The sequence below is a fragment of the Malaclemys terrapin genome, chromosome 11 (genome assembly GCF_027887155.1).
Source record: "Malaclemys terrapin pileata isolate rMalTer1 chromosome 11, rMalTer1.hap1, whole genome shotgun sequence".
Taxonomy (NCBI): domain Eukaryota; kingdom Metazoa; phylum Chordata; order Testudines; family Emydidae; genus Malaclemys; species Malaclemys terrapin.
Window position 1 is genome coordinate 77,268,356 of NC_071515.1, and position 25,090 is coordinate 77,293,445.

General features: G+C 59.2%; 1 protein-coding gene across 10 annotated transcripts in view; it reads right to left on the minus strand.

The window, feature by feature from the left end:
* TNS1 (tensin 1) overlaps window positions 1–25,090 on the minus strand; it is a 257,548-nt gene that overhangs the window by 174,395 nt on the left and 58,063 nt on the right. The window contains exons 1-2 of one of the 10 annotated variants that reach the window (XM_054043853.1): window positions 16,587–16,982; window positions 7,498–7,733 (exon numbers count right to left, since the gene is read on the minus strand). The exons of 7 other annotated variants lie outside the window; for them this stretch is intronic. Coding sequence is in view for 2 of the 3 variants with exons in the window: in XM_054043850.1 (XP_053899825.1) it covers window positions 19,908–19,976 (69 nt within the window). In the remaining variant the exon portion in view is untranslated. Of the gene's footprint in view, window positions 1–7,497; window positions 7,734–16,586; window positions 16,983–19,907; window positions 19,992–25,090 lie in introns of those variants that run through there. 2 more of the 10 variants (XM_054043850.1, XM_054043852.1) reach the window with 2 other exon arrangements.

Below are 25,090 nucleotides of genomic sequence, written 5' to 3' on the forward strand. Positions count from 1 at the left end.
TGCTTCCCACGAGGGGAAGGTCAAGCGGCGAGGGAGACGCAGACCCACACAGAGGAAGTCGGTCCTCCCTGCTGCTAACCCTGGGACCTGGAAGGACAGAGGGCTGAGAAATCACAGAGGAGCGAAAAGAGAACGTACAGCTGGAGGGGGGGGAGCACACTCACCCCGCACCCGGCCTGCAGCTCAGAGGTCGCTTTTCCCCGCCCGGATAAGGCCCCTGCCGTCGGTATCTTTCTCTTTGCACCGAGGCACATGCTGACCCCAAGGTGCAGCCGCAGGGGTAATTCCCAGGGCGGGTGGACATACCTGCACGAGCTGTGACCACGCTAGCAGGCTAATAACAGCCCGGGCCCTGGGAGCGGCTAGCCACCCGAGGAGCTACCTAGGCTCTCAGACGGGATCGTCCGTGGGAAAGCCGGCCATCCCGCTGCCGTGGCTACGCTATTTCCGGAGCACTAGATCAAGCAAAGCTCGGGCCCGTAGCGGGAAACAGCGCTGCCCCGCGGAAGCGACGGCTGAGGCTGGCACGAAGTCTTCCGGGCCAGTCCCCAGCTGGTGGTAGGTCAGTGGTGTGACGCTAGGTCCTTCTCTGGCTCCCGTCACCATCGCAACAGCCTGGTTACACAAACACCCGGCCCTGTGCCACAGCTGCCCGTAGGCGGGTCGACGTCACGGCAGGCATGAGAACCAACTCTGCTTCGCCTGCACCTGGCCTCTCCCCTAGAGGAGCAGCCTCCCCAGACGCACGCAGCCCCTCAGCTGCACCGCTCCTCGCTGGGATACAGCTGCTCCCTGAGACACCACGATGGTCCACAGAGACCTGTGGACAAGCCACAAAGAGATTCCTTTGCATTGCTGGCTGGAGCAAGCCAAAGTGCTAAGTATTATAATTAGGAAGGGTAGGAGCTACTTACAGCAAGAGGTAGTATGGCCCAGTGGGTAGGCCACTTGACTATAACTCAGGAGACCCAGGCTCTATGCCCACCTGCTGGGTGACTTCACCTTTCCGTGCCTCAGTTTCCCTCCCCCCTTTCGCCATCTGTCTTGTAAGCTCTTTGGGGCAGGGACTCAAGAGCCTAAACCCCATCAACTGTCAATGGGTGTTTGGCTCCTAAGTGCCTCAATCCCTTTGGAAAAGGATCGTCAGGCGTTTCAGCCCTGCCCACAGCAACCCCTAAATACCTTTACAAATCTGGGCCTTTCGAGGCAGTCGGCGCCGGGCCCAGCGGGAGCCTCTGGGACAATACAGTACTGCAAAGAACGAATGCTCCAACTCCCATTGACCCCCGAGTCCCACGAGTTCAGCTGACAGTGGGGGAGGTCGACAACGCCGCAGCGGCACACAGCCCTCCACAACACGCAGAATAAGCCCGGGGGTCAGATTTTGCCAAAGGGATTCAGGTCCAGCATGACCTCTAGCGATTTCAATGGGACTTCGGTGCCGAGGTTGCTAAGGCTCTTTTGAAAATCTCTGTTGGTGCCGGTCTGTCTCTTCCAGCACCTACATTCCTTGGAAACACCTGGCCCAGGGGCTGAGGCCTGGGGAGCGACTGGCGGAAGTCCACAAGGAGGACTAAGTGCGGGGGAACAGCCTGGCAGCCGTGAGGAGGCCGGCAGAGGATGGATCCAGGGAAGGGCTGGGCCCTACAAAGGGATGGGAACAGGGCGCTCAGCAGGGCTGCCTCAGTAGTGAGAGATGAAGGGGGGCACCTTGGGGGGAGAGTGGAAGACGGCCGGCAGGCCGGAGGAGTAGGGACGGGGGAACCATCTCCGAGCAGGGATGGGCTTGCAAACAAAGTTTGCTTCTAACTCACGCCAATCCCTGGCATGGTGGCGGATCCAGCGGGCAGCCCCACAAGGCTGGCGGGGGCACTGCTTCTGAGGGCAGCTCCTCAGAGATGATCAGAGCCAGCCCCCCGGGTTCTCCAATCAGATCCCCCCTGCCTCACGGGCGTGATCCCACTTTACAGCCCCCCAAGGCGTCCTGCAGGGCCAGCTCCTTCCCATCTCTCTCCACTCCTCGGGACTGGCCTGAAAACAGGGAGAGCCCAGCTGTTTCCCAGGCCCCCAGCTGCAGTTCCAACCCGCGCTCCAGGAGGCCGCTGAATCACCCGGTTGCCATGGGGACAGTCGATGTTGTCACAGAAACGCCCACTGACGACTTCAGGAGGGGAAATAAACAAGGGGAGCAGAGGAACTCTGGGGAGACAGAGCCCCCCTGTTTCTACATAGCGGCGCTTGAGAGGTGAGGAGCGGCACGAGACCACGAGAAAAGGGCGCTTGAATTCTCCCGTGAGCAGTCCGCACCTTCCCTCGGGCCAGCTTTTCTGATCTGGTGCCCCATGCCACCTTCTCCTCCACTGCTCAAGACTCATCCCCTTTGTCCAGCACAGACCCCACCCTCCACCCCAGTACCGTCCACTCCCCCCACCTCCTTAAACTGCCCCCTCAGGCTTAATCTGGCCCATCCCTCGGGTGGACCCAAGAACCACTGAATGCCGACGGACTAGGGGTGCAGAGGGGTTACGGGATTCCGGTTCCACCAAGGAACATCAGCAAGGTCTCAAAGGGCAGCCGGTGGCACACGGATCCTCAGTATTGCTGTGAAATGGACGCACCAACACGGCGTAAGGCGTTCGGTACATACTCTGAAAATCCAGCCGGAAAGGCTGTATCAAGGTGCTAGGCCGGGTCTACACTAGAAAATTAGGTCAGTATAACTCCATCGCTCAAGGATGAATTCTTCCGTCAACAAGGCTGCTGTTTCTCGGGGAGCTGGATTGCCTAGGCCAATGGGAGAATCTCTCTCATCGGTGTAGGGGGCGTCTACACTGAAGCACTACAGCGGCTAGCGGATTAAATGTAGACAAGTCACCGGCAAAGGTGAAACATCGGCTTTCTGCCAGACAAGAGCTGCTTAGCCCTCCCCCCCTTCATGTGTAAACTACGTATTGGCTCTGTCACAACGGGCCCCCCAGTCTGAACTGAATGTAAGGGACAGGTGGTGTGGAATTCAGAAAGCAGCTCACTGGAAGGGACAGGAAGGAACACGTCAAAAGGTTTCCTCCCCGCCATGTTTGCATCATGTCAAAAAACAATAAAGAGAACTTTGGGGCAGCTAAACTTCTCTAGGCAGGAGGCTACCCAGTTAGTTAAGTTTAATCTCGAGAAAGCGTGCTATGATATTGTTTTATACGTGACCACCGGTTTCCTGTATCCTTGCTCGCGGAATCTCGGTACTTTGTTTTCCCGCGGCTGGAGTCATTTCACGCTACGCAAGTCTTGTTTTCACTGTGAACAGATCTCAGTGCCGCGGGGCTAAGCAAAGTGCTGGCCCTCCGTTGACTCTTACAGGCCAGGACAGACCGTTCCTTTGGGGACGGCAGGTCTGGTACCTCTGGAAGCGTTCGGTGATCAGGGGCTGGACGCTGCAGGGAATGCTCCGCGCATGCAGGACTGGTGCATGCCTGTCGCACTTCCTGCACAGAGAGCGTGAGCCCTGCGGAGCCTGGCAGGCAGCGCTTGTGTTGCGAGAAGCTGCTGAAGAAGGGGATGTTGCCATGTTGTAGGAGACCCGAGGTCCACCTAGTCTGGCAGCCAGTCTCCAAAAGGGGCCAGGGCTTTTGCAGAAGGTACAACCCACCACACTGCACAGCACCACCCTGGAGGTGGAGGGAAAGGGCGTCCAGACCCAGCTGGAGATCAACTCAAGCCCATGAGTTATTAAGGGGGGTGTATAGCCCTGGTCCAGGGTTGGATGTGGTGAAGCATGGACCATAGGGTAAGGAGAGACATCGTGGGTCGCCCAGCGTGATCCCCTTGCAATTTACAGCATCCTTCCCATGAAGTCTCATCTCACCCAGCGATGGCTCCGCAGACACCCCACGGCGTGTCTAGTCCACTGTCCCATTGCCCTATCTGTCAAAGGGGATTTTTCCACCTAACATCTATGTGACGCTACCCCATATTCTTCACAGAGAGATTGTTATGATATGAATATGACATAACTAAGATGGGTCATGTGATGATGGCACCTGGTACTGGGTACCACCTTGGACACTGCTGGTGGTACTGGAAACAAAGGATTCCCGCCTTCTGTAACTCCTACTTAAGGCTGGGAAGTGAGTCAGTCAAGGCTCTTCTCCTCTGCCTGCCCGCCCAAGAAGGACGACAACTGAAAACATCTGAAGAAACAAAGGAACTAAACAGAGGAAAGGCCAGGCCAGGCCTGAGAGAGGGGTCTAGTCTGCGAAGAGAAATCACTGGAACTCTGGGCTTCAGAAACTCTGCAACCTGCCTAACCTACATTTAGGGTGAGGAATTACTATACCTCTACCCGATATCACGCTGTCCTCGAGAGCCAAAAAAATCATACCGTGTTCTAGGTGAAACCGCGTTATATCGAACTTGCTTTGATCCGCCGGAGCGTGCAGCCCCACCCCCCCGGAGCGCTGCTTTACCCCGTTCTAGCCGAATTCGTGTTATATCGGGTCGCGTTATAGCGGGGTAGAGGTGTATTTGTAACCTGCTTCTTTGGCGTAGGAAGCTTAGTTTACGTGTTTTGTTTTGCAAGACAATATAATTTGGGGGTCACACTCCAGAGGGGGTGCACACAGGAGTGCTCAGCATTCCCCTAGCTGAGGCCTCCCCCAGAGAGCTGATTGCAGACTCTGTGTGATTCTACAGCTGGCTGTGTCCCTACTTGTGTGGGGGCTGGAAGGGGGCTTGAGAGCCTGTCACAGCAGCACAGAGGGAGGGAAACTGAGGCTGGTGGACAAGTGGGCTCAGTGGGACCTCAGTGGCACCCCGAAAGGGGAGGGTCCAACCCATCACAGTCTAGTCTAAACGTCTCCTTCGCTGGCTTCTGGTGGTTGCTCCTTGTCCTACCATCTACCAAGGAGGCTGGAACAATTCCCTTCTAATCACACCCTATTGACTAGGATGCTCTATTCCCAGCCAACCCAGTTAAGCCTTGCCCTCTCTCAAAGGAGGCACTTGAGTTTCGATCTCTTGGCTCAGGAACTGACACAGCCCGTCCCAGTATAGTAGCCAGTCCCAGGGGTATTTGACCACGGAGGTTGGCCCTTTGTCTCTACTCTTGTCTCCAGCCAGCTGCGAATCTTTGCCATCACCAGCCACAGCACATCAGCTGGCAAACTGAATTCCTTTGGAGAAGCCCCGGAATCTGCCTCGATCTCGTCTCATCTTTTTTCTTTTAGCGGCAGATTTCTGACAGCCCCAGCTAATCTTCTGTTTATTCCACAAGTAATGCGCACACAGAGGACGGCATGTTTCCATCAGGGGGTTTTCCACACCCAGAGAATTTCTCAGCTGTTTCCCCACCTCCTCCCTCCAAACCACTGCCTGCCAGCCCGATCCTGGACAATCACTGGGCACTCGGAGCAGAAGGGCCCCAACCAGGCAAGGAGCCCATCAACGTGATAGAGGGTTGTGCAATCGGCCTGCAGGCAAGGCGGGCAGGAACACTCCGGGGGGAACCGCACGTCCGACTGGGGAGTGGGAAGGCATGAGCGCTATCCCGTTCCAAACACTCGGGGATGGAGTTTTATTTTTCCAGGGCCGCTGGCACTCCAACGCAGCATCTGGCTTTCGGGGCGGGGGGGGGGGGCTGCTTTCTTGTTCCCCGCTCAGGGTTTGTCTGAGACGTAGGGCGGCCACGTGGTTTGGCCAAAGCCACCGGTGAGTCAGTAACTCAGCTGGCATCAGAGGCTGATGATTTCAGCCAGGACGCCACCCCCGCCAGCCTGGAGATTTAAACGCGGTGCTAGTAGCGTGCTGCTTTCCAGGAGTCGCCCTGGAGGCTAGATCACTACCAGGGATACTGAAGGTCCTGTCTGGGACTCTCCGGGGGAACGCTGTCCCCTGGACCCACCACACCCAGCAATTCAGGCTAGTCTACCTAGAAACCACCTAAGAGAACCGTGCTAGAGGCGCCCACAATGGCAGGGATATGATTAAATGAGATACACCCAGAGAGTGCTGGCCAGGGCCCCACACGCTGCAGAGGAAGGCGAAAAACCCCCAAAGGTCCCTGCCAAGCTGAGCTGGGGGAAGATTCCTTCCCGACCCCACAGGGGGCGATCAGTTAGACCCCGAGCATGAGAGCGAGAACCAGCAGCCAAGCAACCTGCAGGAAGAATTCTCGATGCCACCCGGAGCCCTGGGCCTCCGCACCCAGCGTCCCATCTGCAGCCATGGCCGGCATGCACGCTTCAGAGGAAGGAATTCTGTGCCTCGCCCCCTCTGTATTTCAGATGGCCCAGGTCGGGATGCTCCGGTATTTTGCCCACTCCCCCTTGGGCACCCGGCTCCTCCTGGGATCAGCAGTGTCTTTAGACCGTAAGCACATCCAGGGAGCCTGATTCTCCCCTGCCACCGGTCTGGCTGCTAGTGCACAGGGTGGCAGGGGAAATGGTGACACACAGGGCAAGGCAATGGAGTTTCCAGCCCTCTCTCGCCGTTCATGACACACTTGGGGACTCATCCAGCTACCGCCAGCCAGGGGAGACTTTCCATTGACGTTAAAGGGAGCCGGATTGGGGCCCTAGGGCCCTCACCCTTTCCGAAAGCTCCCACGGGATCGGATCCTAATTCTAAGTAAAAGAGCCTTTGTGGGATATTTGTGACCTTCTCCCAAACAGACGCCCAGCCAGTAAATTGCGCCCAGCTCTAGCGCTCCGCACAGCGCTTGTTAACTGCTGTCTCGGTCTCTGTCCTGTATCGACCGCTTCAGAGTAGAGCGCGAGCCCTAGAACATGTGAAGGGAAAATGATGCAGCAGAGCAAAGAAAGAAAGAAAAAGTCTGGTTGCACCTGGCGTAGCCAACAACGATCAGGGGCCTGGGGGAAAATCTCTGACAAGCAGGGAGATTATAAGAGGGGAGATCAGGAGGTTCCGTTCTCCCTGTCCCACAGCACAAGAACCAGGGAGATGCAGTGAATTTAGAAATTCAAACCCAATCAAAGAAAACATTTTCACACCGTGTGATTAGCCTGTGGAACTCACTGCCACAGGAAGTCACTGAGGCCAAGATTCAAAGCGAGACTGCACACCTACACGGAGCACAAGAATATCCAGCCTTGTCCTAACAATTGTGGAAGGACTAGTAAACCTGCTTCAGGGCTTGAGCTGATGTCTACCGCTCAGAGACCAGGATCAGACCTGACGTTAGGGCAGATTAGCTCCTAGGGGTTCTCACACCTTCCTCTGACCCAGCTAGCGCGGGTCACTGTCAGAGACAGGATACTGGGCTGGACGGCCCTCGGCTCCGAGCCAGTCTGGTAATGCCTGCGTCCCTGCCGCGTGCGCATCCCTGCATGCGCCGTGCTCCGGGGTTCAGATCCAGGCTTCGGCATTGCAAGGGTGACTGCCTCCCCAGACAGCTGCTCAGCAGGGACACCTGGATCATGTTTTCATTCAACTGCATATCAATGAGGGGTCCCGGTTCCACCCTCCAAGCGTTCACCTGTCGCTTACCTGCAGCAGGCTCCGGCAGCGACGTCCCTGCCGCGTAGAGTCTCAAACGCAGAGCGAATAATCCCGCCAGGCTGGGGGCGACGGGGAGAGGAGACAGCAGAGCCGAGGGGCTGAGGGAAGCGGCTCAGTGAGGAGCTCTGTCTGCAAAGCCTCTATCACTGCCAGTGCTGCATTCACCGGTGTCTCTGTCTGTTTCCAGATTTGGGTTTTTTTCCCCCCCTTTGAAGACTGTCAAGCTGAAGAAGGGACAAAGGCAGGACCTGATCTAAAGCCCACTGAGGTCAAGGGAAAGGTTTGGGGGGGTCAGGCTCAGACTGCGGCGGCTGGCAGCTGAGCCCCAAGACACAGGTTTTCTCCACCTGGGTCACCGGGTTTTATTTAGGAATCCCCCAGGTGTTCAGCCGCGACTCCAGCTGACTCCACCCCCCAAGGTCCAGGGAGGGATCTGAGGGCTGGGGGGCCCCTTTAGATAGGGAAAGAGAAGGCAGGATTCAGTGGCTCTGGGCTGATGGATTAGCCAACACTCCTCTGGCATCCTCGTCTCCCAGCCTGCCCGGAGCAGCAGTCGGGCTGGGGACGGGCACCCCACGGGTGGAAGTGCCCGTCCCCACCTGCTGCCTTGCGGGTGGACGGAGGCTGTTAAACCCCAGGGTTCCACCACCCGGGGCGGTTAGTCGCGTATTGCTTGAGCTCTGTTTGGGAAAGGCAGCCCCCTGGCTCCACACACGCGTCACTCTGCCAACAGCCCAGTGCCCCCACCCGCCGGGTGCAGGGGCGCGACTGTTGTGCTAGGAGCCCGCAGGCTACCCCAGGAAGTACACCCCGCTACGCTACAGGCTCATCTGTGCACGTGCTGAGAGCGGGTACCCCGGGGCCTGCTAATGCTGGGGAGGAGATAAGGCGGTAGAGCAAGACGGAAGGAGACGAAAGAGAGGCAGCGTGGGCCAATGGATAGAGCACCGCACGGGGACTCAGGAGATGGCGCGTTCTATTCGTACCTCTGCTGGGTCACTTCCTGTCTCTATTTCCCCTCCCACCCTTTGTCTGTTTTAACTGTGAGCCCAGGGACTGTCCCTCATTGGGTGTCTGGACAGCACCTTGCACAAGGGAGCCTGATCTTGGTTGGATTCGCCAGGGCTGCCGTAATACAGTACAAGTGAGAATTAACCAGAAGGAACCTGAGCAAAGGGAATTTTAGGCGAAAAACCAGGAAGAACACATCCTTAACCCTGCGATTTCTTCAGCCGGAGGCACACTCTCCTAAGGGCAGTGGGGGAACGCTGTGGAGCACTAGAGCTAAGCTGGCAAACCCCCGGGGAAACCCCCAGTACCAGAGAGCGATGGACAAGGTGTGACCCAATGGGTCTTGGATCTTTCTGAGTCTCAGGAGAAGAGATCGCAGCCCATCCCCAGCTCCCGCATCAGGCTGCACATCCAGCTGCATTGGAAAGGTCAGGGGGAATCTGCTGGCTTCTGTGCTGACGTGCCGGGTGCTATGTTTATGTACAAAGCAACTGGTTAAGCTCACGGCATGTTGTGCTGTGCACTTTGTCCCTTCCCTCTCTCAGTATCTGCATATGTTTTCTGCAAAGGGTGAACAAACAGGAAAGGAGCAAGGATTCACGGCTCAGTTTGGTGTGGGCAAAAAGGATGGATTTCCCCAGATTCAATCTAAGGCTAGAGGGGACCCCCATGGTCACCACCTCATCTGAGCTCCTGCATAATCCAGGCCAGGGAACGGCCCCAAAATCATTCCTGGTGCAAATTGTTCAGAAAACCAGCCAGTCGTGATTTAAAAATGGCCAGTGATGGAGAATCCATCATGCCCCTTGGCAAACTGTTCCAATGATTTGTTACCCTCACTGTTAACATTTTGCGCCTTATTTCTTCTCTGAATCTGTCTAGACTGACGAGCCCTCTCTTCTCAGATTTCTGTTCCCAGGTGGTACTTAGAGACTGTGATCAGTCACCCCTTAACCTGCCCTCTGTTAAGAACCGATCAAACGGAGCCCTATTGGGCCATTTGGGGAAGCCCTTCCTGATTCCAGCTCCCCAGAGCAGACAGACTGATAGCCACTAGCTAGTCTCATAGGAGCCACAGCCATGGGCCAGGACCCCACGGTGCTAGGGGCTGTACAAACAGACAGTCCCTGTCCCAATGAATAGACTTGCACTGGGTGCCATCCTGTTCTCACGTTACAGGACCGGACACACAGGAACTCCTAGATGGCCTGCTCTGTACCACACCTTGTTCCGTATCCTTTTATCAGCTCTCCCCAGCTCCTTTCCATGCTAGAAAGTCCCCGTCGTTCTTAACAGCTCCTCCCCGGATCCCCACCACCCTGCCTCCCCCATCAGTCGCACTCCATCTCCAGGGTCCCGATCAGATGCTGCGGTATCTAAAAACAACACTGAGCCGCCTGGGGAGGGCTGCGAGTTCATCGCTCACCACTCGCTGCAGGTTACAGGTGCTCGGGCTGCAAGTTTCAAAACTGCTTTGATTACCTGCCAGCCCCGCCAGCTGCCCCGGGATCTCCCCAATGATCCGCAGGACCGACGGAGGAAGAAGCACGGCTCCTTGTCTGCTAGGACTTGTCCAGCCCCAATGCTAAGATGCGAAGGGACCAGTGTGATCATCTAAGACTCTGCAGGACAGAGGATTTCCACTAGCTTAGCTAAACCGGTTTAACTCAAACCGGAGCAAGCCCCTGCATGGAAACTCATTTCACCTTGGGGAGTGAGGGGGAGCAGATTGCATCTTAGCTTAAACCAATTCCTGACTGACTTCAACTACCCTGAAATCACCCGGGGTTAAACCAAAACGCGGCCACACGGCTTTCTGCGCAGGGTTAGCGGAATCAGTTTGGCATCCCGCACTGGCGCAGCGCTGCAAGTAGACCGGCCCCCCGGGGAGCCGGCGGAGGGATAAGCAGGTCTCTCTTCGACTCCAAGGACCCTTAGCAAGCAGGAGGCAGCAATCTGACCAGGCAGCGTCTGGAAGACAGCTGTCCATTTCAGGGCTCAGGCTAGGCCCTTTTGGGTGAGCCTCCAGCCAGCAGCTCCCTCCCCGGTGTCGTTGGCAGAAGGGAGGGTTTTGTGCACAGCTGGGACTGGAGCTCGCTGCTGAAATGCCTCAGCTCCAAGGCCTAAAAAGGCAACGTTTCGAAGGCGCCAGTGCAGGCCTGGGCGCACTGCACCGAGGGTTGGCTCTGGCCCACGGGCTCCAGTCTGCAGAAGCTCTCTCGACGTAACCCTGCCACCTGCCTTGGCTGTTTACCCAGCCCAGCTGGCAGCAGAATGCCATGCCCAGGAATGCCCGACGCCGACTGGACTCAATCAGCATTCCTGTGCCCCCGGCGCGTGTCATGGCTGGCGTCCCCCAGCCAGATTATCCCTACGTGGGCTCCGCTCCAGCACACCAAAGGTGAGTTTAGACTCCAAGGCAGGGCAAATCCATGCTATGGCTTCCTCTGTGGGCTTGCCCCCCAAAAGTCCTATGGCCCATCCTGCCGGCCAAGGAGGAGAGGGTGGATCTCTGCTAGGAAGTTTGTCTACACCACTCCTCTTCTGAGCCTGGCGATCCCCTCCTCCTCCAGCATTCCAGGAAGTACTGCCTCCGGAAGGCGGGACTTCCTGAAGCAACTCCACTAGAGAAGTCTCGCCTACATTTTAGCATCCGACTCTACTGATCCTCGTACCTGCAACCACCAGCACCTGGACACCGTGTTTATGGGCTGAACACTAACCACGCTGGCGGTATTTTGAGTATGCGTCTGACGAAGTGGGTATTCACCCACGAAAGCTTATGCTCCAATACAACCGTTAGTTTATAAGGTGCTACAGGACTCTTTGTCGGTATTTTGAGGTAGACAAAAGCCCTCACGGCACTAGGGGACCGATGCCCAATCTCTCCACTTTGTCCCTTCCCCGTTTATCGCTGCCCACGCTCGTCCCATCCCTGACTCTCACTGTCCCGACAAGATCAGACAGAGGCCAGAAAAAGCGTCTCAGCCGCACGGGTTAAAATCTGAGGCAGAACAACGCCAGCTGCAGGGGCAGGAGACACAGGGTGGCCACGCTCCCAACTTTGCCAGGGCGACCCAGTCTCCCGGGCCGCACCAAACCTCCCACGCAGAAGATCTGGGCTAAAGCCAAAATCGCATCAGCAGACCAAGCTGCCTGGGGACCGGATGGTAGGGCATCCAGCCGGAAGGGGGGATGCTGCGACTGACTGCCAGCATACCAACCAGCCCTGGCAGCATCACCTGCCAGCCGGGCTCTGACCCGCCCAGGTGTGGTCCCCGCATCCTGTCCCCATGACGATGGCGCCAGCAAGATGAGCGTGCATGGGAGGGGAAAGGCATCGGGGGGACTTGGCACAACTGACCTGACCTGGCACTGAGATGCCAATGGAATAGCACTGATTGACTCTCAGAGCAGCTCCCACCCTAACGTCCCCATACCGCCCCCCTCCCAAGCCTGGTAAACCACCCCATAGCCACTCAGCATTGTGCCTGCCCCCCGGCCACACCCCTGCCTCCTGTAACAGGCTCCTCCAGGAGGGAGGGCGAGATCCAGATTAGTTTCCTCTCCGGATTCCAGGCCAATGCACGGCCCCAGGGAACCCTCTTCCCCACCCCCGCGTCTGCCATGGAGACGGGCTCTACCTGGCGCGTGGGACAGGTGGAGCAAAACCCTGGCTGGGCGGAGCACTGGGAACTGCCTCTGGGCGGGTGGAGAGGTCGGAGCCATCTGGGTCAGCTCCTTCACATCCCACCCCCGGAGAACGTGGCCAAGAGCCGCTGAAAAGCCTGACCCCCGCATCAGGCGTGGGGATCGACCCCGCTCCAAGCCCCCCCGGAAAGAGGGCACATGCAGAACCCCCCTCGGGGATTTCTGAGTCACTTGCCCAGGGGAAGAGCTGACGGGGAATGGAACCAAGGAGTCCCGCCCCGCCTGGCGCTTGCAGACACACCCCGGTTCCCTGGGGGATCGCCCCCGCATCTGACTATAGCAGAGACTCTTAGGCGGCGCGGTTCCCCTGGGAAACCCAGCAGCGTTCTGCTCCTGCCACCACCTGCACCCTGGAGCTGCCAGCCCCCATCCTCGGCTAGCCCCGCACCCCCACGCTAGCCTCTAGCACCGGCGCAAGAGACCTGCTAGCCAGGGCTTGTCCCTGGGGCTTTCTGCATGACCTGGACAGCCAGGCCTTACCATGGCACGCCCATTCTGGCTGCCTTATGGTGTAACAGGAGCAGCTCCTCTCCTGGGCTCCTCGCCTGGGCCTAGCCTGGGCCAGGAGGGGAGGAGAAAGGCACTGGGGTGCAGGGAGCGGGGAGGAAGGCTGCCCAGTGGGGCAGTGGAAGATGCAGTGGGGGGGGGGGACCAGGCAGCAAGGAAGCGTGGGACAAGAATGAGTTTCATTATCTTTAACAAAGGCCAAAGCTCGGATCCCACGTCACAGTGGGAAACGCCGTGAGCATCGGTACGTTGCCAAGGGAGCGGGCAAGAGCGTTGCCATGGGGATGCTGAAAGAGGAGGTGCCCATGAGACGATGTCGCCTGCCCAGGGAGGTCTGAGGACGGGGAGGTATTGGCAACGCCTGGCGACGCTGGCCCCAGGCCTGTGAAGAGAGGCTGGGAGGCCCAGGGGACTCGCTGGGCGGGAACACGCACAACAGCCCCGGCCTGCAAAACTAGCATCTCCGTCCAAAGCTTTGATGGCAGAGCCACGGAACAGCTCAGCAGCTGGGATCGCTGTGTGTTCACCCGCCCAGGCGGGAGAGGTTCTTTGGCATGAGGGCCTGGGAACCCATCCGGCTCACTCCGGGACTCTCGCTCCCCCAAAGCGGAGACCGTGCTGAGACGGGAGCTGCCCCAGCTGCTGTGACTCAGAGCGGCCTCGCCACGCACTGACGCCAGGACCCCAGAGGCCTCCGCTCCGCCCAGCAACGCCCAACGTAGTCATCCAGCCCCACCACGAAACAACGGTCCCGTCACCCGCAGCACGCCTCCTCGGGCACGACCCTCGCGCACCCCGGCCCTGTCCTCTGGATTGTCAAGCACGACAGGCTGCCCGGGACATTTCACCCGCACTCTCCCTGCCACAGCAGGGCCAACCCCTGCTGTCTCGGCCCAGGCCGGACCCGGGGCACCGGAGCGCTGGCCGAGGGAGGGCTGAACTGCAAGGCCGGTCCTGCCCCTGCTGCAGCTACTGGCACTGACTTTATTAGGAGGAGTCACTTGCTCTTTTCTGCCAGGAGTCGCCCCGCAGCAGGGGCCCAGGCAGTCGAGGGAATCGGGGCGTCGGAGGAGCATCCGGGGCTGGGGTGCAGGTGGGTCAGTTTCCATAGTGTGTTTGGTCCCCGGCCTCACGGCTGACAGCACTACAGGCATCAATGGTGCTCGTGGGTCAGGGGGATACAGAGGACCCCCTCTTATTCTACGTGCACACAACTCCTGCCACTTCCTTAATACCCAGTGGGCAGCTAACCACCTGCAGCAAAGAACGCCAAGGCGAAGGGGGGGAGAGGGAATAAAGCCTGCAAACCAGTTTCCTCCCGGGGCAGTTCTCTGTCCAGCCCTGATCACTGAGCAGCAGTGCCCGATCCTGCCAGGGGCCGGGCGCCTCCCAAGAGGTGGCTTGGCTAGGAGGAGAGGGTGCTCAGCGCCCCGTAGCACGGGACCCGGCGACCTACGCCCCAAACTCCGCTCTCACACGGACACAAAGTTCTCTGGCGAGAGGCATGGGAAACACGGCGCTGATCCAGCCACGCGACCCCCGGCGCTGACAGCTGGGTCATCCAGCCAGAGCGCACATAAGGGAGGGGCTGAGGAGGGAGCAGCCCCCAGCCCAGGCCAGCGGGGGAAAGAGACGTCCCCGGTGCAGAGGGAAGGAACCTCTGATCCTTGTCAAGTCTGCAGCCAGCCGGCCCGGGACGTCTCATTAACACGCGATGCTCTTCCCGAAAACAATGGGCCGCCCGGCCCGCTTGAATGGCTAAAGCAGATATTTTAAGTACTAGATCGTTCTTGGATTAGGTTTGTGGCACCTTGTCCTAGTCGCCGCGGTGGCGTGTCCCTTTAAGACCACCAGATTAGTCTGAGAACAGCACGGTTCCTGGGTCTCCCGTGCACATGGGCCCCTTAAAGGGGCCCGGCAGGATTGGCTCTCTGCCCAGGTGGTCAGGCCCCCAGCTTGAAGAGAAAAAGCCCCAGGGGCTCTCAGCAGTGATCGCGCTTTGGCTTTTGGGGTCCATGCAGGGTCCACTCACCAGCTGCTGGGGTGAGGCCCTGGGGACTGAAGTGCTCTGCGCATCCACAGCAAAACAGAGCTTCCCCCCGGCAGGGCCCACCTCGCCCACCGCTCAGGGTGTGATGCAGCCCCCTCCGGGCCTGACCCGTGGAGGATGGGTATGTTACAGCGACACACCCTGGCCCATTAGCTACCAATTCCTATCCGGTAGGATCTGGGCTGAGACCCCCCCCCCACGGCCCATTTCACCTAGGAACACGGCCAGCTAGTGAGGTGCATCGGGCTGCAGCCCCGGCCCTATCCCACCAGCAGACCTCTGTGGGGCGACATTGAGGGATGCCCCAGCCTGGCATGGTCCCTTCTCCCCCCCATCCACGCCAGCCCCCTGCCCTGACCCCCCTCCGCACTCCGTCTCCACACACACACGCCCCTTGGTTCCTGTCGCGGGTCATTAGGAGTTTCCGATCCAGGCCTTTGTTTTGCCCTTTTTTTTCCCCTCAGCGCTGATGCCTGGTTCATTTCCAGGCCTGTGAGGGCCGTTTCCTTTTCTAGGAACACAGCAGAGACCAAGCCTAAAACCAGCTGCGCGGGGAGCAGGGGCCGAGCTAGGCAAGCACAGCTTTCATTAACTCTCTCCTGGACCGGATCGTCCGTGTGCTCCCTGCCCCTCGCCTCAGAGGGCACCCGGGAGACCCCCGGCACGGCCTCGCCACCCTCTCAGCCGGGAACCACGATTCTAGATCCCAGCTCTTTCCTTTCCATGCCACTGAGCCACCTGGGCACTCATTAACTCGCCGGATTAACCATTGCTCATTCCACAGCCCCAGCCTCCCGGAGAGCTTGGACCAGCCAGCGGGAGCCAAGACACCCCGGGGGGCAGCGGGGAGGGGAGGAATGAACCCTGTGTGCTCCCACGGGAGAGAGGAGGGGCTGGCTGACCCATACAGCCACTGCTCTCTGGAAGGAGTAAAAGCGCCAAGTGGCTGGCACGTCTCACGCAGGACGGGGAGAGGGATCGGAGCCATCGGTGGGGCTGGCTGGGATCCCGGCCCGTTGCAGTTGGTCAAGGAAACATTTATGCTTCTTTTGGTTGACACTTTGACACATTCTTCCCAGCACTGCCCATGGCATCCTCCTCCTCCTCTCCCCCTTCATCCCCTGCATGCACACAAATACACACACATGCACACAGACACTTTGGTGACCGGTCCCCACCCCACACTTGGGCCTCAGCAGGTGCACAGCTGTCACCACACCACTAAGATAACAGCCGGGAACCGCAGACGCCTTTCCCAGCCCCACCCCTGCCCTGACTTCTCCCAGCTGCTCCAGCCAGACCCAAACTCACCCCCCATTCCCCCCGTCAGCACATTTGCTGTACCCACTTCTTTGCCCTCCCCCTCTCACCTGTGAGGTCAGATACCTGGGTGGTGGGCAACGTGGAGAGAGACACAGAGCTAAAGGATTCCCGGTGCCAGTCCCAAAGGCGGAGCGGGGGAATACACAGGCAAAAGGCAGCAATACTAGCTTAACACACAAGTGTCAGGCGTGATCCAAAAAGCTGTTGCATGGAGCAAAGGGTGCAGAACGCACCTTCCTCCTCATCCCTGGCGGGACGGCGCTGATTGCCGGGGGGATTTGATCCAGTGTCACAGCCGATAACAAGATTCCTAGGGCACAGCCGGGCATCCCACCCCGTCTATCTTCTCCGACACGCTCTGCCCCGCATCACAGCCCTCCCAAACTCTCGCTGCTCCCGGCCTCCAAAGAGGGAACAGTCCCCCCATCTCCCGGCAGCGCTTTCCCCTTCGGCAGAAGCCTTGGGCGGCTCTTACCTGTTTCATGACGCTCCCGAAATCCATCCGGTTTCACTCGGCCTCCGAGCCGGTTACATCCAAGGACCGGGCGTTCCCCTGGCCGGCGGGGCGAGTGGGGTGGGAGAAGCGTGGGGCCGGGGCGCGGGAGGGTCCCGGCGTTGCTGAAGCGCAGGCTGGTGGGCGTGAAGAAATTAAAGAGCCGCCCCCCCCCCCGGGGAAGAGAGAAAGACCCAGGCACGGGGAGCGGAGGGGGAGGAGAGGGGGCTTGGATTCCAGCAGGCGGAGGGAGAAATCAAGGCAGCCCCAAGCGTCTGGGAAGGGTGAGGCCAGAGAGCAGAGCGTGGAGCGACCGAGTGCCGAGCAAAAGCTTTCAGCACTGCGCGAAGGGGTTTTTCCTTCCCACCCGCCCAAGCTCCAACTCATTAGCAGCCTTTTTTTTTTTTTGTCCTTCTTCCCTCCTCGTGCGCGCTGCTGTCCAAGTATAACACACACACCCAGCCCCACCACTGCTGGCTGGCTGGGGCCTCCCCCGTCCGCCTTAAAGGGCATGGCAGGCCTAAAACCGGCCCATCTGTGTCACCGGAGGGCGGGCAAGGCAGAGGGGGCTGGAAAAGCACAGGATGGGGGAGTCAGATACGTTCCAAAGGCTCCTATGCAAACAGACGGAGGGGCGGCCTGTCTGGCCCTTATCACCCGCCGCCCGGCTGGAGTGTTTGGCATCTCTGCCCCGCCGGCGCTGGGAGGAAAGTTACCTGAAAGTTACCCTGTAACTGGTCTGTATCTAGTGGCACCTACCCGACCAGGCTTCGGGGTCAGCCTGGGGGACGTCATGGGCAGGGACAGTGGTGTGCGAGGGGGCAGGACGTCGAGGCGGACTTCCCCGGCCCCACTGGGGGTGGCCAGCCTGGATGAGAGCCAAGGGGAGCGGGGATCTTGTGTCCGACAGCGGGCAGTGCCAGCTGCTACAGAGCAAGGGGCACGTAAAACCCACTAGATGCCAGGGATGGAATAATGTACCCAGAAGGCACCTCTCTCCTGGCAGCCATCAGGCAGTCCTGGGCCTGCCCCTTGTACATCCCTGACTCGGGGCGGGGGCCAGGCACTTTCTGCTGCGAACTAAGCCCTGCAGGAAATGGTCCAGCTGATGCCCCAACCCACGAGAGGGTGTTGTCCATGCCCACGGCCCTGGGGACTCCAGACGCCTCATTACAGAGCCTGATTTCCCATCCCATCGACACCCATCTCCTGACATCCCACGGCAATACCCCAGCAAACAGCACCAGCACCATGGCAAGACAGAGGGGTTTGTACCTCCACACATGCGGATTTCCCTGTTCTGCCTTCGCCTCATTGTTATAGAAACTGGGTATCCCGCAGAGCCGAGGAACGGGACCCAGTCCGCCAGGCGCTGTACGAACGCAGACCCAATGGACAGTCCCTACCCCAAAGACAACACTAAACCCCAGGTCTCCTGCCTTCCTTACGCCGTGCACAGAGGTGACAACAGAAGCCACCGCCCAGCACCCTGGAGAGAAGTCAGCCCCCGACACACGCCCAACAGCACCCTGGAGAGAAGTCAGCCCCCGACACACGCCCAACAGCACCCTGGTACAATCTGGAGCTGGAGCAAGCAGGGACTCGCCAATATCGGGGAAGTAGTGGGGAAGGTTTGGGGGGATTGCTGCATGTGACTGGCTGGATGCTGAGAGTCTGAATGACCGGCGAGACAGGAAAACATGCAAGTGAATTGGGTCCAAGCCGACACACTCAGCGGCAGGCAGTTACGGTGCAACACACAGACGCTGGTCGCATTTACCCTTTTTCCTCTCCATTGTTTGTGTTGCCCTCTGCACAGCCTGGGCCTGCAGCCATACCCCTAGGGCTGCAAGTTCAGCAGCTCTCCCAAGCGGAGCTGGGCTGGGCCGTGGGGCTCTCTGGTCTGCAGCTCATGTCCCGACTACCTGGCCTTGCTGCAGATAAACTGGCTTCACAGTATTTTGGACAGCAGCTGAACACAGCGACTTAACTGTAAAATCTGAACAAAAGGACAAGGGTTCCCTAAGGAGGTATTGGAGTCTCCTTCCTTAGAGGTGTTTAAGGCCCGGCTTGACAAAGCCCTGGCTGGGATGATTTAGTTGGGGTTGGTCCTGCTTTGAGCAGGGGGTTGGACTAGATACCTCCTGAGGTCCCTTCCAACCCTGATATTCTCTGATTCTAAGGGGAAGAGTGCAAGGTTTTACTGTCCCAACGTGCACGTCTCTGCTGAGACACGGGACGCTAGCCGAACAGAGCAGGAGCGAGGGAGTGCAGTGCACACCCGCAAACACTAGAGCGCGGTGGGTGGAAGGCAGGAGACGGGCTGGGCGTGAGAAAGGAGCCGTCGCGTGTAGGGGACCTGGTTCAGGTAGGGAAGCGGGCTGAACCCTGTCCAGCCCTCAGGGAGATGCCGGGGAGCAGCTCAGAGCCGGCTGGGGGTTAGTCTGCCCTGCCTCAGCCGAACCCCGACTGCCTTTCCCAGCCAGCACAATGCCTCATATCGCCATCTGTCCATGCTGGGGGCTCGGCTTGCCCCCATCCCCACAGCATCTGGGCACATCACTCCTCAATGTATCTACTCTCACCGCAGCGCCAGGCGGCAGGGCAGTGCCATCGCCCCCATCAGCCAGAGGAGAACTGAGGCACAGAGAGAATAAGTGACCTACCCAAGCTCACAGGGCACCTCTGCCAGAGCAAGGATTTGAACCCAGGTCTCTGAAGTCCCGCTGGTGCTCTGACCACTGGGCCATCCTCCCTCTTGGAGAGCTCGGACCCTCGGCCACACGGCGGTTCGTAGAGACCCACCCCTGAGTGTCCTTGCCTCCGCCCCTGCACCACGGCGCCCCACCACACCTCAGCCCCTAGGACCCTGCTGTCCAACAGCGGCAGCTCCTGCCCAGCGTGAGTGAGCTAAGCCCGGTCTGAACCCAACCAGCGTGGCCCAGTGGTAAGGGCCCTGCTCTGCCAGACTCCACGTGGGACCTGCGGTAGGTCATTCAGCCGCTCTGTGCCTCGTTTTCCCCAAATGACGTAATTACCTCCCAGGGGCGTCCTGAGGATAAATACATTGAATGCTGGGAGGTGCTCAGAGGTAAGTTAATGAGGGCCAGATCAGTACCTTAAGGAGACCATTTTTCCTACTCAAGGCGAAGTCTAAAAGTCCAGGTCTCCTGTCCTCTCCCCACCAGGCATCCAAAGCCGCTTTGCAAACACTGCTCCCTCCCCACACTGCAAGGATCTCCCAGCTCCAGCGCTGAGCTCTTGCATTCTCCTTCGCAGGCGGCGCACGACCCCACTGCTAACCTGCCACCGCAGGAGACGCTGACACGGCCTCGTTACCGGCCCCCGGGCTCCCCCGCTGTTAGCGTTCATCTGCTCCGGGCAGCTGCAGGGTCCGGCTTGGGCACCAATCAATCAGCCACAAACGAGGAATCCGCAGAGCTACCTTCACAACTCCCACGCGCCTTGCCACGGGTGCTACAAGCAGCCCCGGGCTTTTCCTTGGAGGAACCCGGCCAGGTTAATTCATTTTTTGCTGCTGGTTCCCTTTCTGTTCGGTGAGTGGAGAAGAGCTACCCTGCTGTCCCCAGACCCAGCCCCTCTCCCCACCCCAGCCAGCCTCCCCAGAAACAACCAGCCAGTGATGACTCAAGTGTTCCCGGCTTTCCCTCCCTCTCCGCATTGGGCTTTACTGCACATCTGGTTCCAGTTGTGGTTTGTAAGCGAGGGGCAGAGCTGATGGCTTCCTCTGAAAGCAGGACTAGGCAAGGTTTAAAAAAAAAAGAAGAAGAAGAAGAAGGGAGGGGGAAGGAAGGAGGAGAGGGGGGAATGTGAAGTTAAAGGAGTGTGAAAGGGTTTGCTTCTGTTCCTCTGCCTCTCCCTGCAGACTCAGCCGCAGAGGCACAAGGGGGCATTTCCCATGCAAGATGGGATCCCGTTAAAGGCCTATTCCCAGATAAATAACCCAGAGGGAACCTACCCCCTGCAAGCTCTTCCGGACGAGAAAGCCCTCAAGTTAGATCCTGCAAGGTTGGAGTCCGCTCCCCAGCACAGCGCCCATCCACCGCTCCGCGGGGCTCTGTATCCGGACCACTTCCCTTCTGGCCAGTTCACCCCTGTGCTCCAGTCTCCCACTCTGGGCAAATCTGGGGCCTCGGGCTACGGAGGGTGGAGACTGTGCCCGGGCCAAGGCTGTTGTTCACGTATTGATTTTGTTTGAAATGCACAGAGTCCAAGTGCCGTTTGGTGATGGGCACTTCATAAATGATTGAAGTAAACGACAGGGCCCATTTGGCAGAGAGACCGCCATCGATTTCAGCCGGGGAGTGTCGGGGCTCAGCACATCTGAAAATTAGCCCTTTAATAATGATGTACATTTTGGCTAGGGCTCAGGGCCTGGGTATCTCCCCCCACCCATACTCCACTAGCCAGAGACACTCCTACAAGCCCAGCTCCATTTGGAGAAGCCCAGGCTGCCTCCCCAAAACCTGTTGCTTCCTTGCAGAATTAACTGGGTCTCTCCCAAGAGCAGGGTGTCCCCAGGGACTTCCCGTCCTCACAGGCAGGCAGGACACAAGGAGAGGACTTGTTTTATCCAACAGACCCCAACCCTGCTCCATAGCCAGACAGCAACATCTGTTGGGCCCATCAAAGGTGTCACCTCCCACCTTCGCTCCTCCCCCCCGCCCCGCAGCAGCCGGGGCTAACTCGACAGATCCCCCATCCTGATATCGAGCAAGCCCATCCTCACTGGGCTGGCAAGACACTGGCGCAGCCCCAGCCGCTCTGGTTGCTACTCTAGTCTAGTCTCCATTTCCATTCAAAATCTGCCAAGATGAGGTGCATTAAAGGATTAGGGAAGCGTTTTCTAAAGTACATACACCACCACCCTGCTCCGAAGGCAGAGCGGAGAGCAGCGGCGGCTGCTGGCCGGGCGCCCTGCTCCGAAGGCAGAGCGGAGAGCAGCGGCGGCGGCTGGCCGGGCGCCCTGCTCCGAAGGCAGAGCGGAGAGCAACGGCGGCGGCTGGCCGGGCGCCCAGCTCCGAAGGCAGAGCGGAGAGCAACGGCGGCGGCTGGCCGGGCGCCCAGCTCCGAAGGCAGAGCGGAGAGCAGCGGCGGCTGCTGGCCGGGCGCCCAGCTCCGAAGGCAGAGCGGAGAGCAGCGGCGGCGGCTGGCCGGGCGCCCAGCTCCGAAGGCAGAGCGGAGAGCAGCGGCGGCGGCTGGCCGGGCGCCCAGCTCCGAAGGCAGAGCGGAGAGCAGCGGCGGCGGCTGGCCAGGCGCCCAGCTCCGAAGGCAGAGCGGAGAGCAGCGGCGGCGGCTGGCCGGGCGCCCAGCTCCGAAGGCAGAGCGGAGAGCAGCGGCGGCGGCTGGCCGGGCGCCCAGCTCCGAAGGCAGAGCGGAGAGCAGCGGCGGCTGGCCGGGCGCCCAGCTCCGAAGGCAGAGCGGAGAGCAGCGGCGGCTGCTGGCCGGGCGCCCAGCTCCAAAGGCAGAGCGGAGAGCAGCGGCAGCTGCTGGCCAGGCGCCCAGCTCCGAAGGCAGAGCCGCTGCCAGTAGCAGCACAGGAGGGTTGAAATGTGAAAAGTGATACTCAACAATATCACTTTTCACAGCAGACTTAGTGCCCCATTGCCACTCTTATTTCCGCCCTACTACAGCCACCCCAGGGCTGACAGCCAGAGCCCCCCTGCCCCCAGGTGAGGGAGAACCCAAGCCTGGGTGGTTGGGCTCCGGCTGTCCCCTTTATCTCTGCCCCCCAGGAGTGCATAGCCCCCTGGGAATGACAGCCAGAGCCCTTCAAAAAACACCCACATAGCTCGCTCCTTGCCTGACACATTCCCACGCCCCATAGTTTGAGAACCGCTGGCAGGGGGTTAGGACCCAAGACCTGACCAAAATCTGGTGCTGGAAGCTCTCTGGGCTCTGAGTTAGCCGGAGGGCCTCTCTGGTTCCAGCCACAACCCCACCACAGGCGTAAGCAGCAAAACAAAACAACCAGGGGGGCTCCAGCTTTGGCCCCTCACTCCCCAGGCGGGCAGGGGCTGGGACAGGCCCCCTCACGGGGAGAGGGAACGTCTCCCTGCTGCTCAGCAAGCCCCCGTGGCAGACAGGAGCTGGCTAAGAGACTGCAAAAGCCGCTGTGTTCAGCTCCCATTTGGCTGGACTGAGGGCTGGAGCGCCCAGACACAGACGGCTGCTGGCAGTTATGGGTTTGACACAAAGCCCGCTGAGGTCAACAGGAATCTCCCCACTGCATCAGGCCTGAGGCTGAGAGCCCAGCCCAGCCAGGTCTGGAAGGGCGTTGTACAGGAGTAGGGCCCTGCCTTCTAGCTAGCCAGAGAACACGGGCCGTCTCCAGAGTCCCCCGGCCAGATGGCTCATCGTCTGGACACCTGCCACGGTTCACTGTGTCTATCAAGCACTCCCCCCTGGAGACAAGGGCCTCCCCTTTCCGGCCCCACACATGGACTTGGGGTTAAGAGCATGGGAAATGCTGCCGAGCAGTACGCCCTCCTGCCGGCGATTGCCTAGAGACAGAACGGCATGAGCAAGTGCAGAGACCTCCCCTCGGGCACCAGCCTGGCACACGGACACGGGCGGGCTCCCACGTGCCTCTGGACGGCCACAGTGAGCGACCCCGTTGTCACTAGGGACGGGGCGAACCATTTCCCTTCTGCCCGGCGGTTAAGGGTCTGCATTTTGCTGCTCACGGGGGCAAAGAGTCAGACTGAAGACAAGCCAGAGGAGAAACCTCCATTGTGACTACCAACGACCCTCACGTTGCCCTGGGTTGGTTCCTGGGCACAGTGACGCAACACACGGATGCCGGGCCAAATCCTTGCTTAACATCTCCCGCCCGCTTCCTACCCTACTTCCAATCCACAGCTGCATCCTACGGAAAGCCTCAGCCAGAGCCATACAGCCTTCACGGCTTCGCTCACCAACGAGCAGCCGTGAGAAGATGTGTCTCTTCCTCTCCGCACCCCTTCCGCACCCCTAAGAGGAGCCAGGTCCCTGGCCAGACCCCCCAACCGGTGTGTAGTATTTATGTTACAGTAGCACCTGGGAGCCCAAAGATAAAGACGCCTATTGTGTTACTTGTGCTGGCCAGACCGCAGCACGCAGCCCCAGACAGCTCATAACCTACCCCGCGGAGCAGGTGACCCGGAGGGAAGGAACAGACAAACCGGGGAGGTCGGGGGTCAGAGGAAGGAACTAAAACGCATGTGCCTCACCAGAGACACCGCACTCAGCAGGGCTAGCTTGGTTTGCACACAGATTTCAGGTGGGATTGTCTCGTCTGACCTGCTGTGTAACCCAGACCAGAGAGCGGCCCCCAAATCATCCCTAGCGCAGATCCTTTAGGAAAACAGCCAGGCCTGATTTAAACATAGCCACTGACAGAGAACCCACCATGGCCCCTGGTAAATCACTCCCTCTTACAACGTACGCCTTATTTCCTGTCTGCATTTCCCTAGCTTCCACTTCCAGCCACTGGCTCTTGTTAGATTAGCAGGCTTCACCCTTTTTTCATTTGCAGACCCCTAAAAAAAACTGAATGGCGGTACGGACCCCTTTGGAAATCTTAGACATAGTCTGCCGACCCCCGGGAGTCCACAGGCCGACAGCCAGTGTGTTAACCCTTCTCGGCTAGATCAAAGAGCCCATTACGAAATATTTGTTCCCCATGTAGATACTTATAAATTGTAATCAAGTCACCCGTTAACCTTCTCTTTGTCGAGATCAGTGTCTGTCCATCAGCCACCCCCTGGACAGCTCAGCCCCCCTGCCACACGCTCCCCTGCACTGCACCCCCAAACTCACGTGGCCCATCCAGACAATTTCATGGATTTCTTATTGCAGTGAATTTGTCCTCAGCTGGCATCCATCCTGTGCGAGGTGCAGCCCAAACACACGGGAAGACCCAGGCCTTGCCTCCAAGAGCTCGGACGCACAACGGGCATAGGATGATTTAGTTGGGGCTGGTCCTGCTTTGAGCAGGGGGTTGGACTAGATACCTCCTGAGGTCCCTTCCAGCCCTGATATTCTATGATTCTATGATACACGTTGGTGCCACTGTCTTTTAATTAATGAAATACCCCTGAGCCGAACCCATCTGCCCTTCCACAGGACCGGGGCCAAGCTGTTGTATGTGTTGGGGAAGCAGGGGGTCTCAGGAGGAGATGGGAAGCAGGAACGTGGGGGTACAGACCAGCTCGGGGCGGGCCCGTGGCCAGCGGCGGGAGACAAGAATGACCCAGGCTGGCACGGCTGCTGGAGCAGAGAGGGCAGGAGGGGATGCAGGGCAGGGCAGGGCAGAGCTGCGACAGGCCAGGACTGGAAGGTGGCCAGGCACCACGGGCAGGAAGGGGGGAAGTGGGTGAGACCCTGCAGGAGGGGAGGGATAGCTCAGTGGTTTGAGCATTGGCCTGCTAAACCCAGGGTTGTGAGTTCAATCCTTGAGGGGGCCACTTGGGAATCTGGAGCAA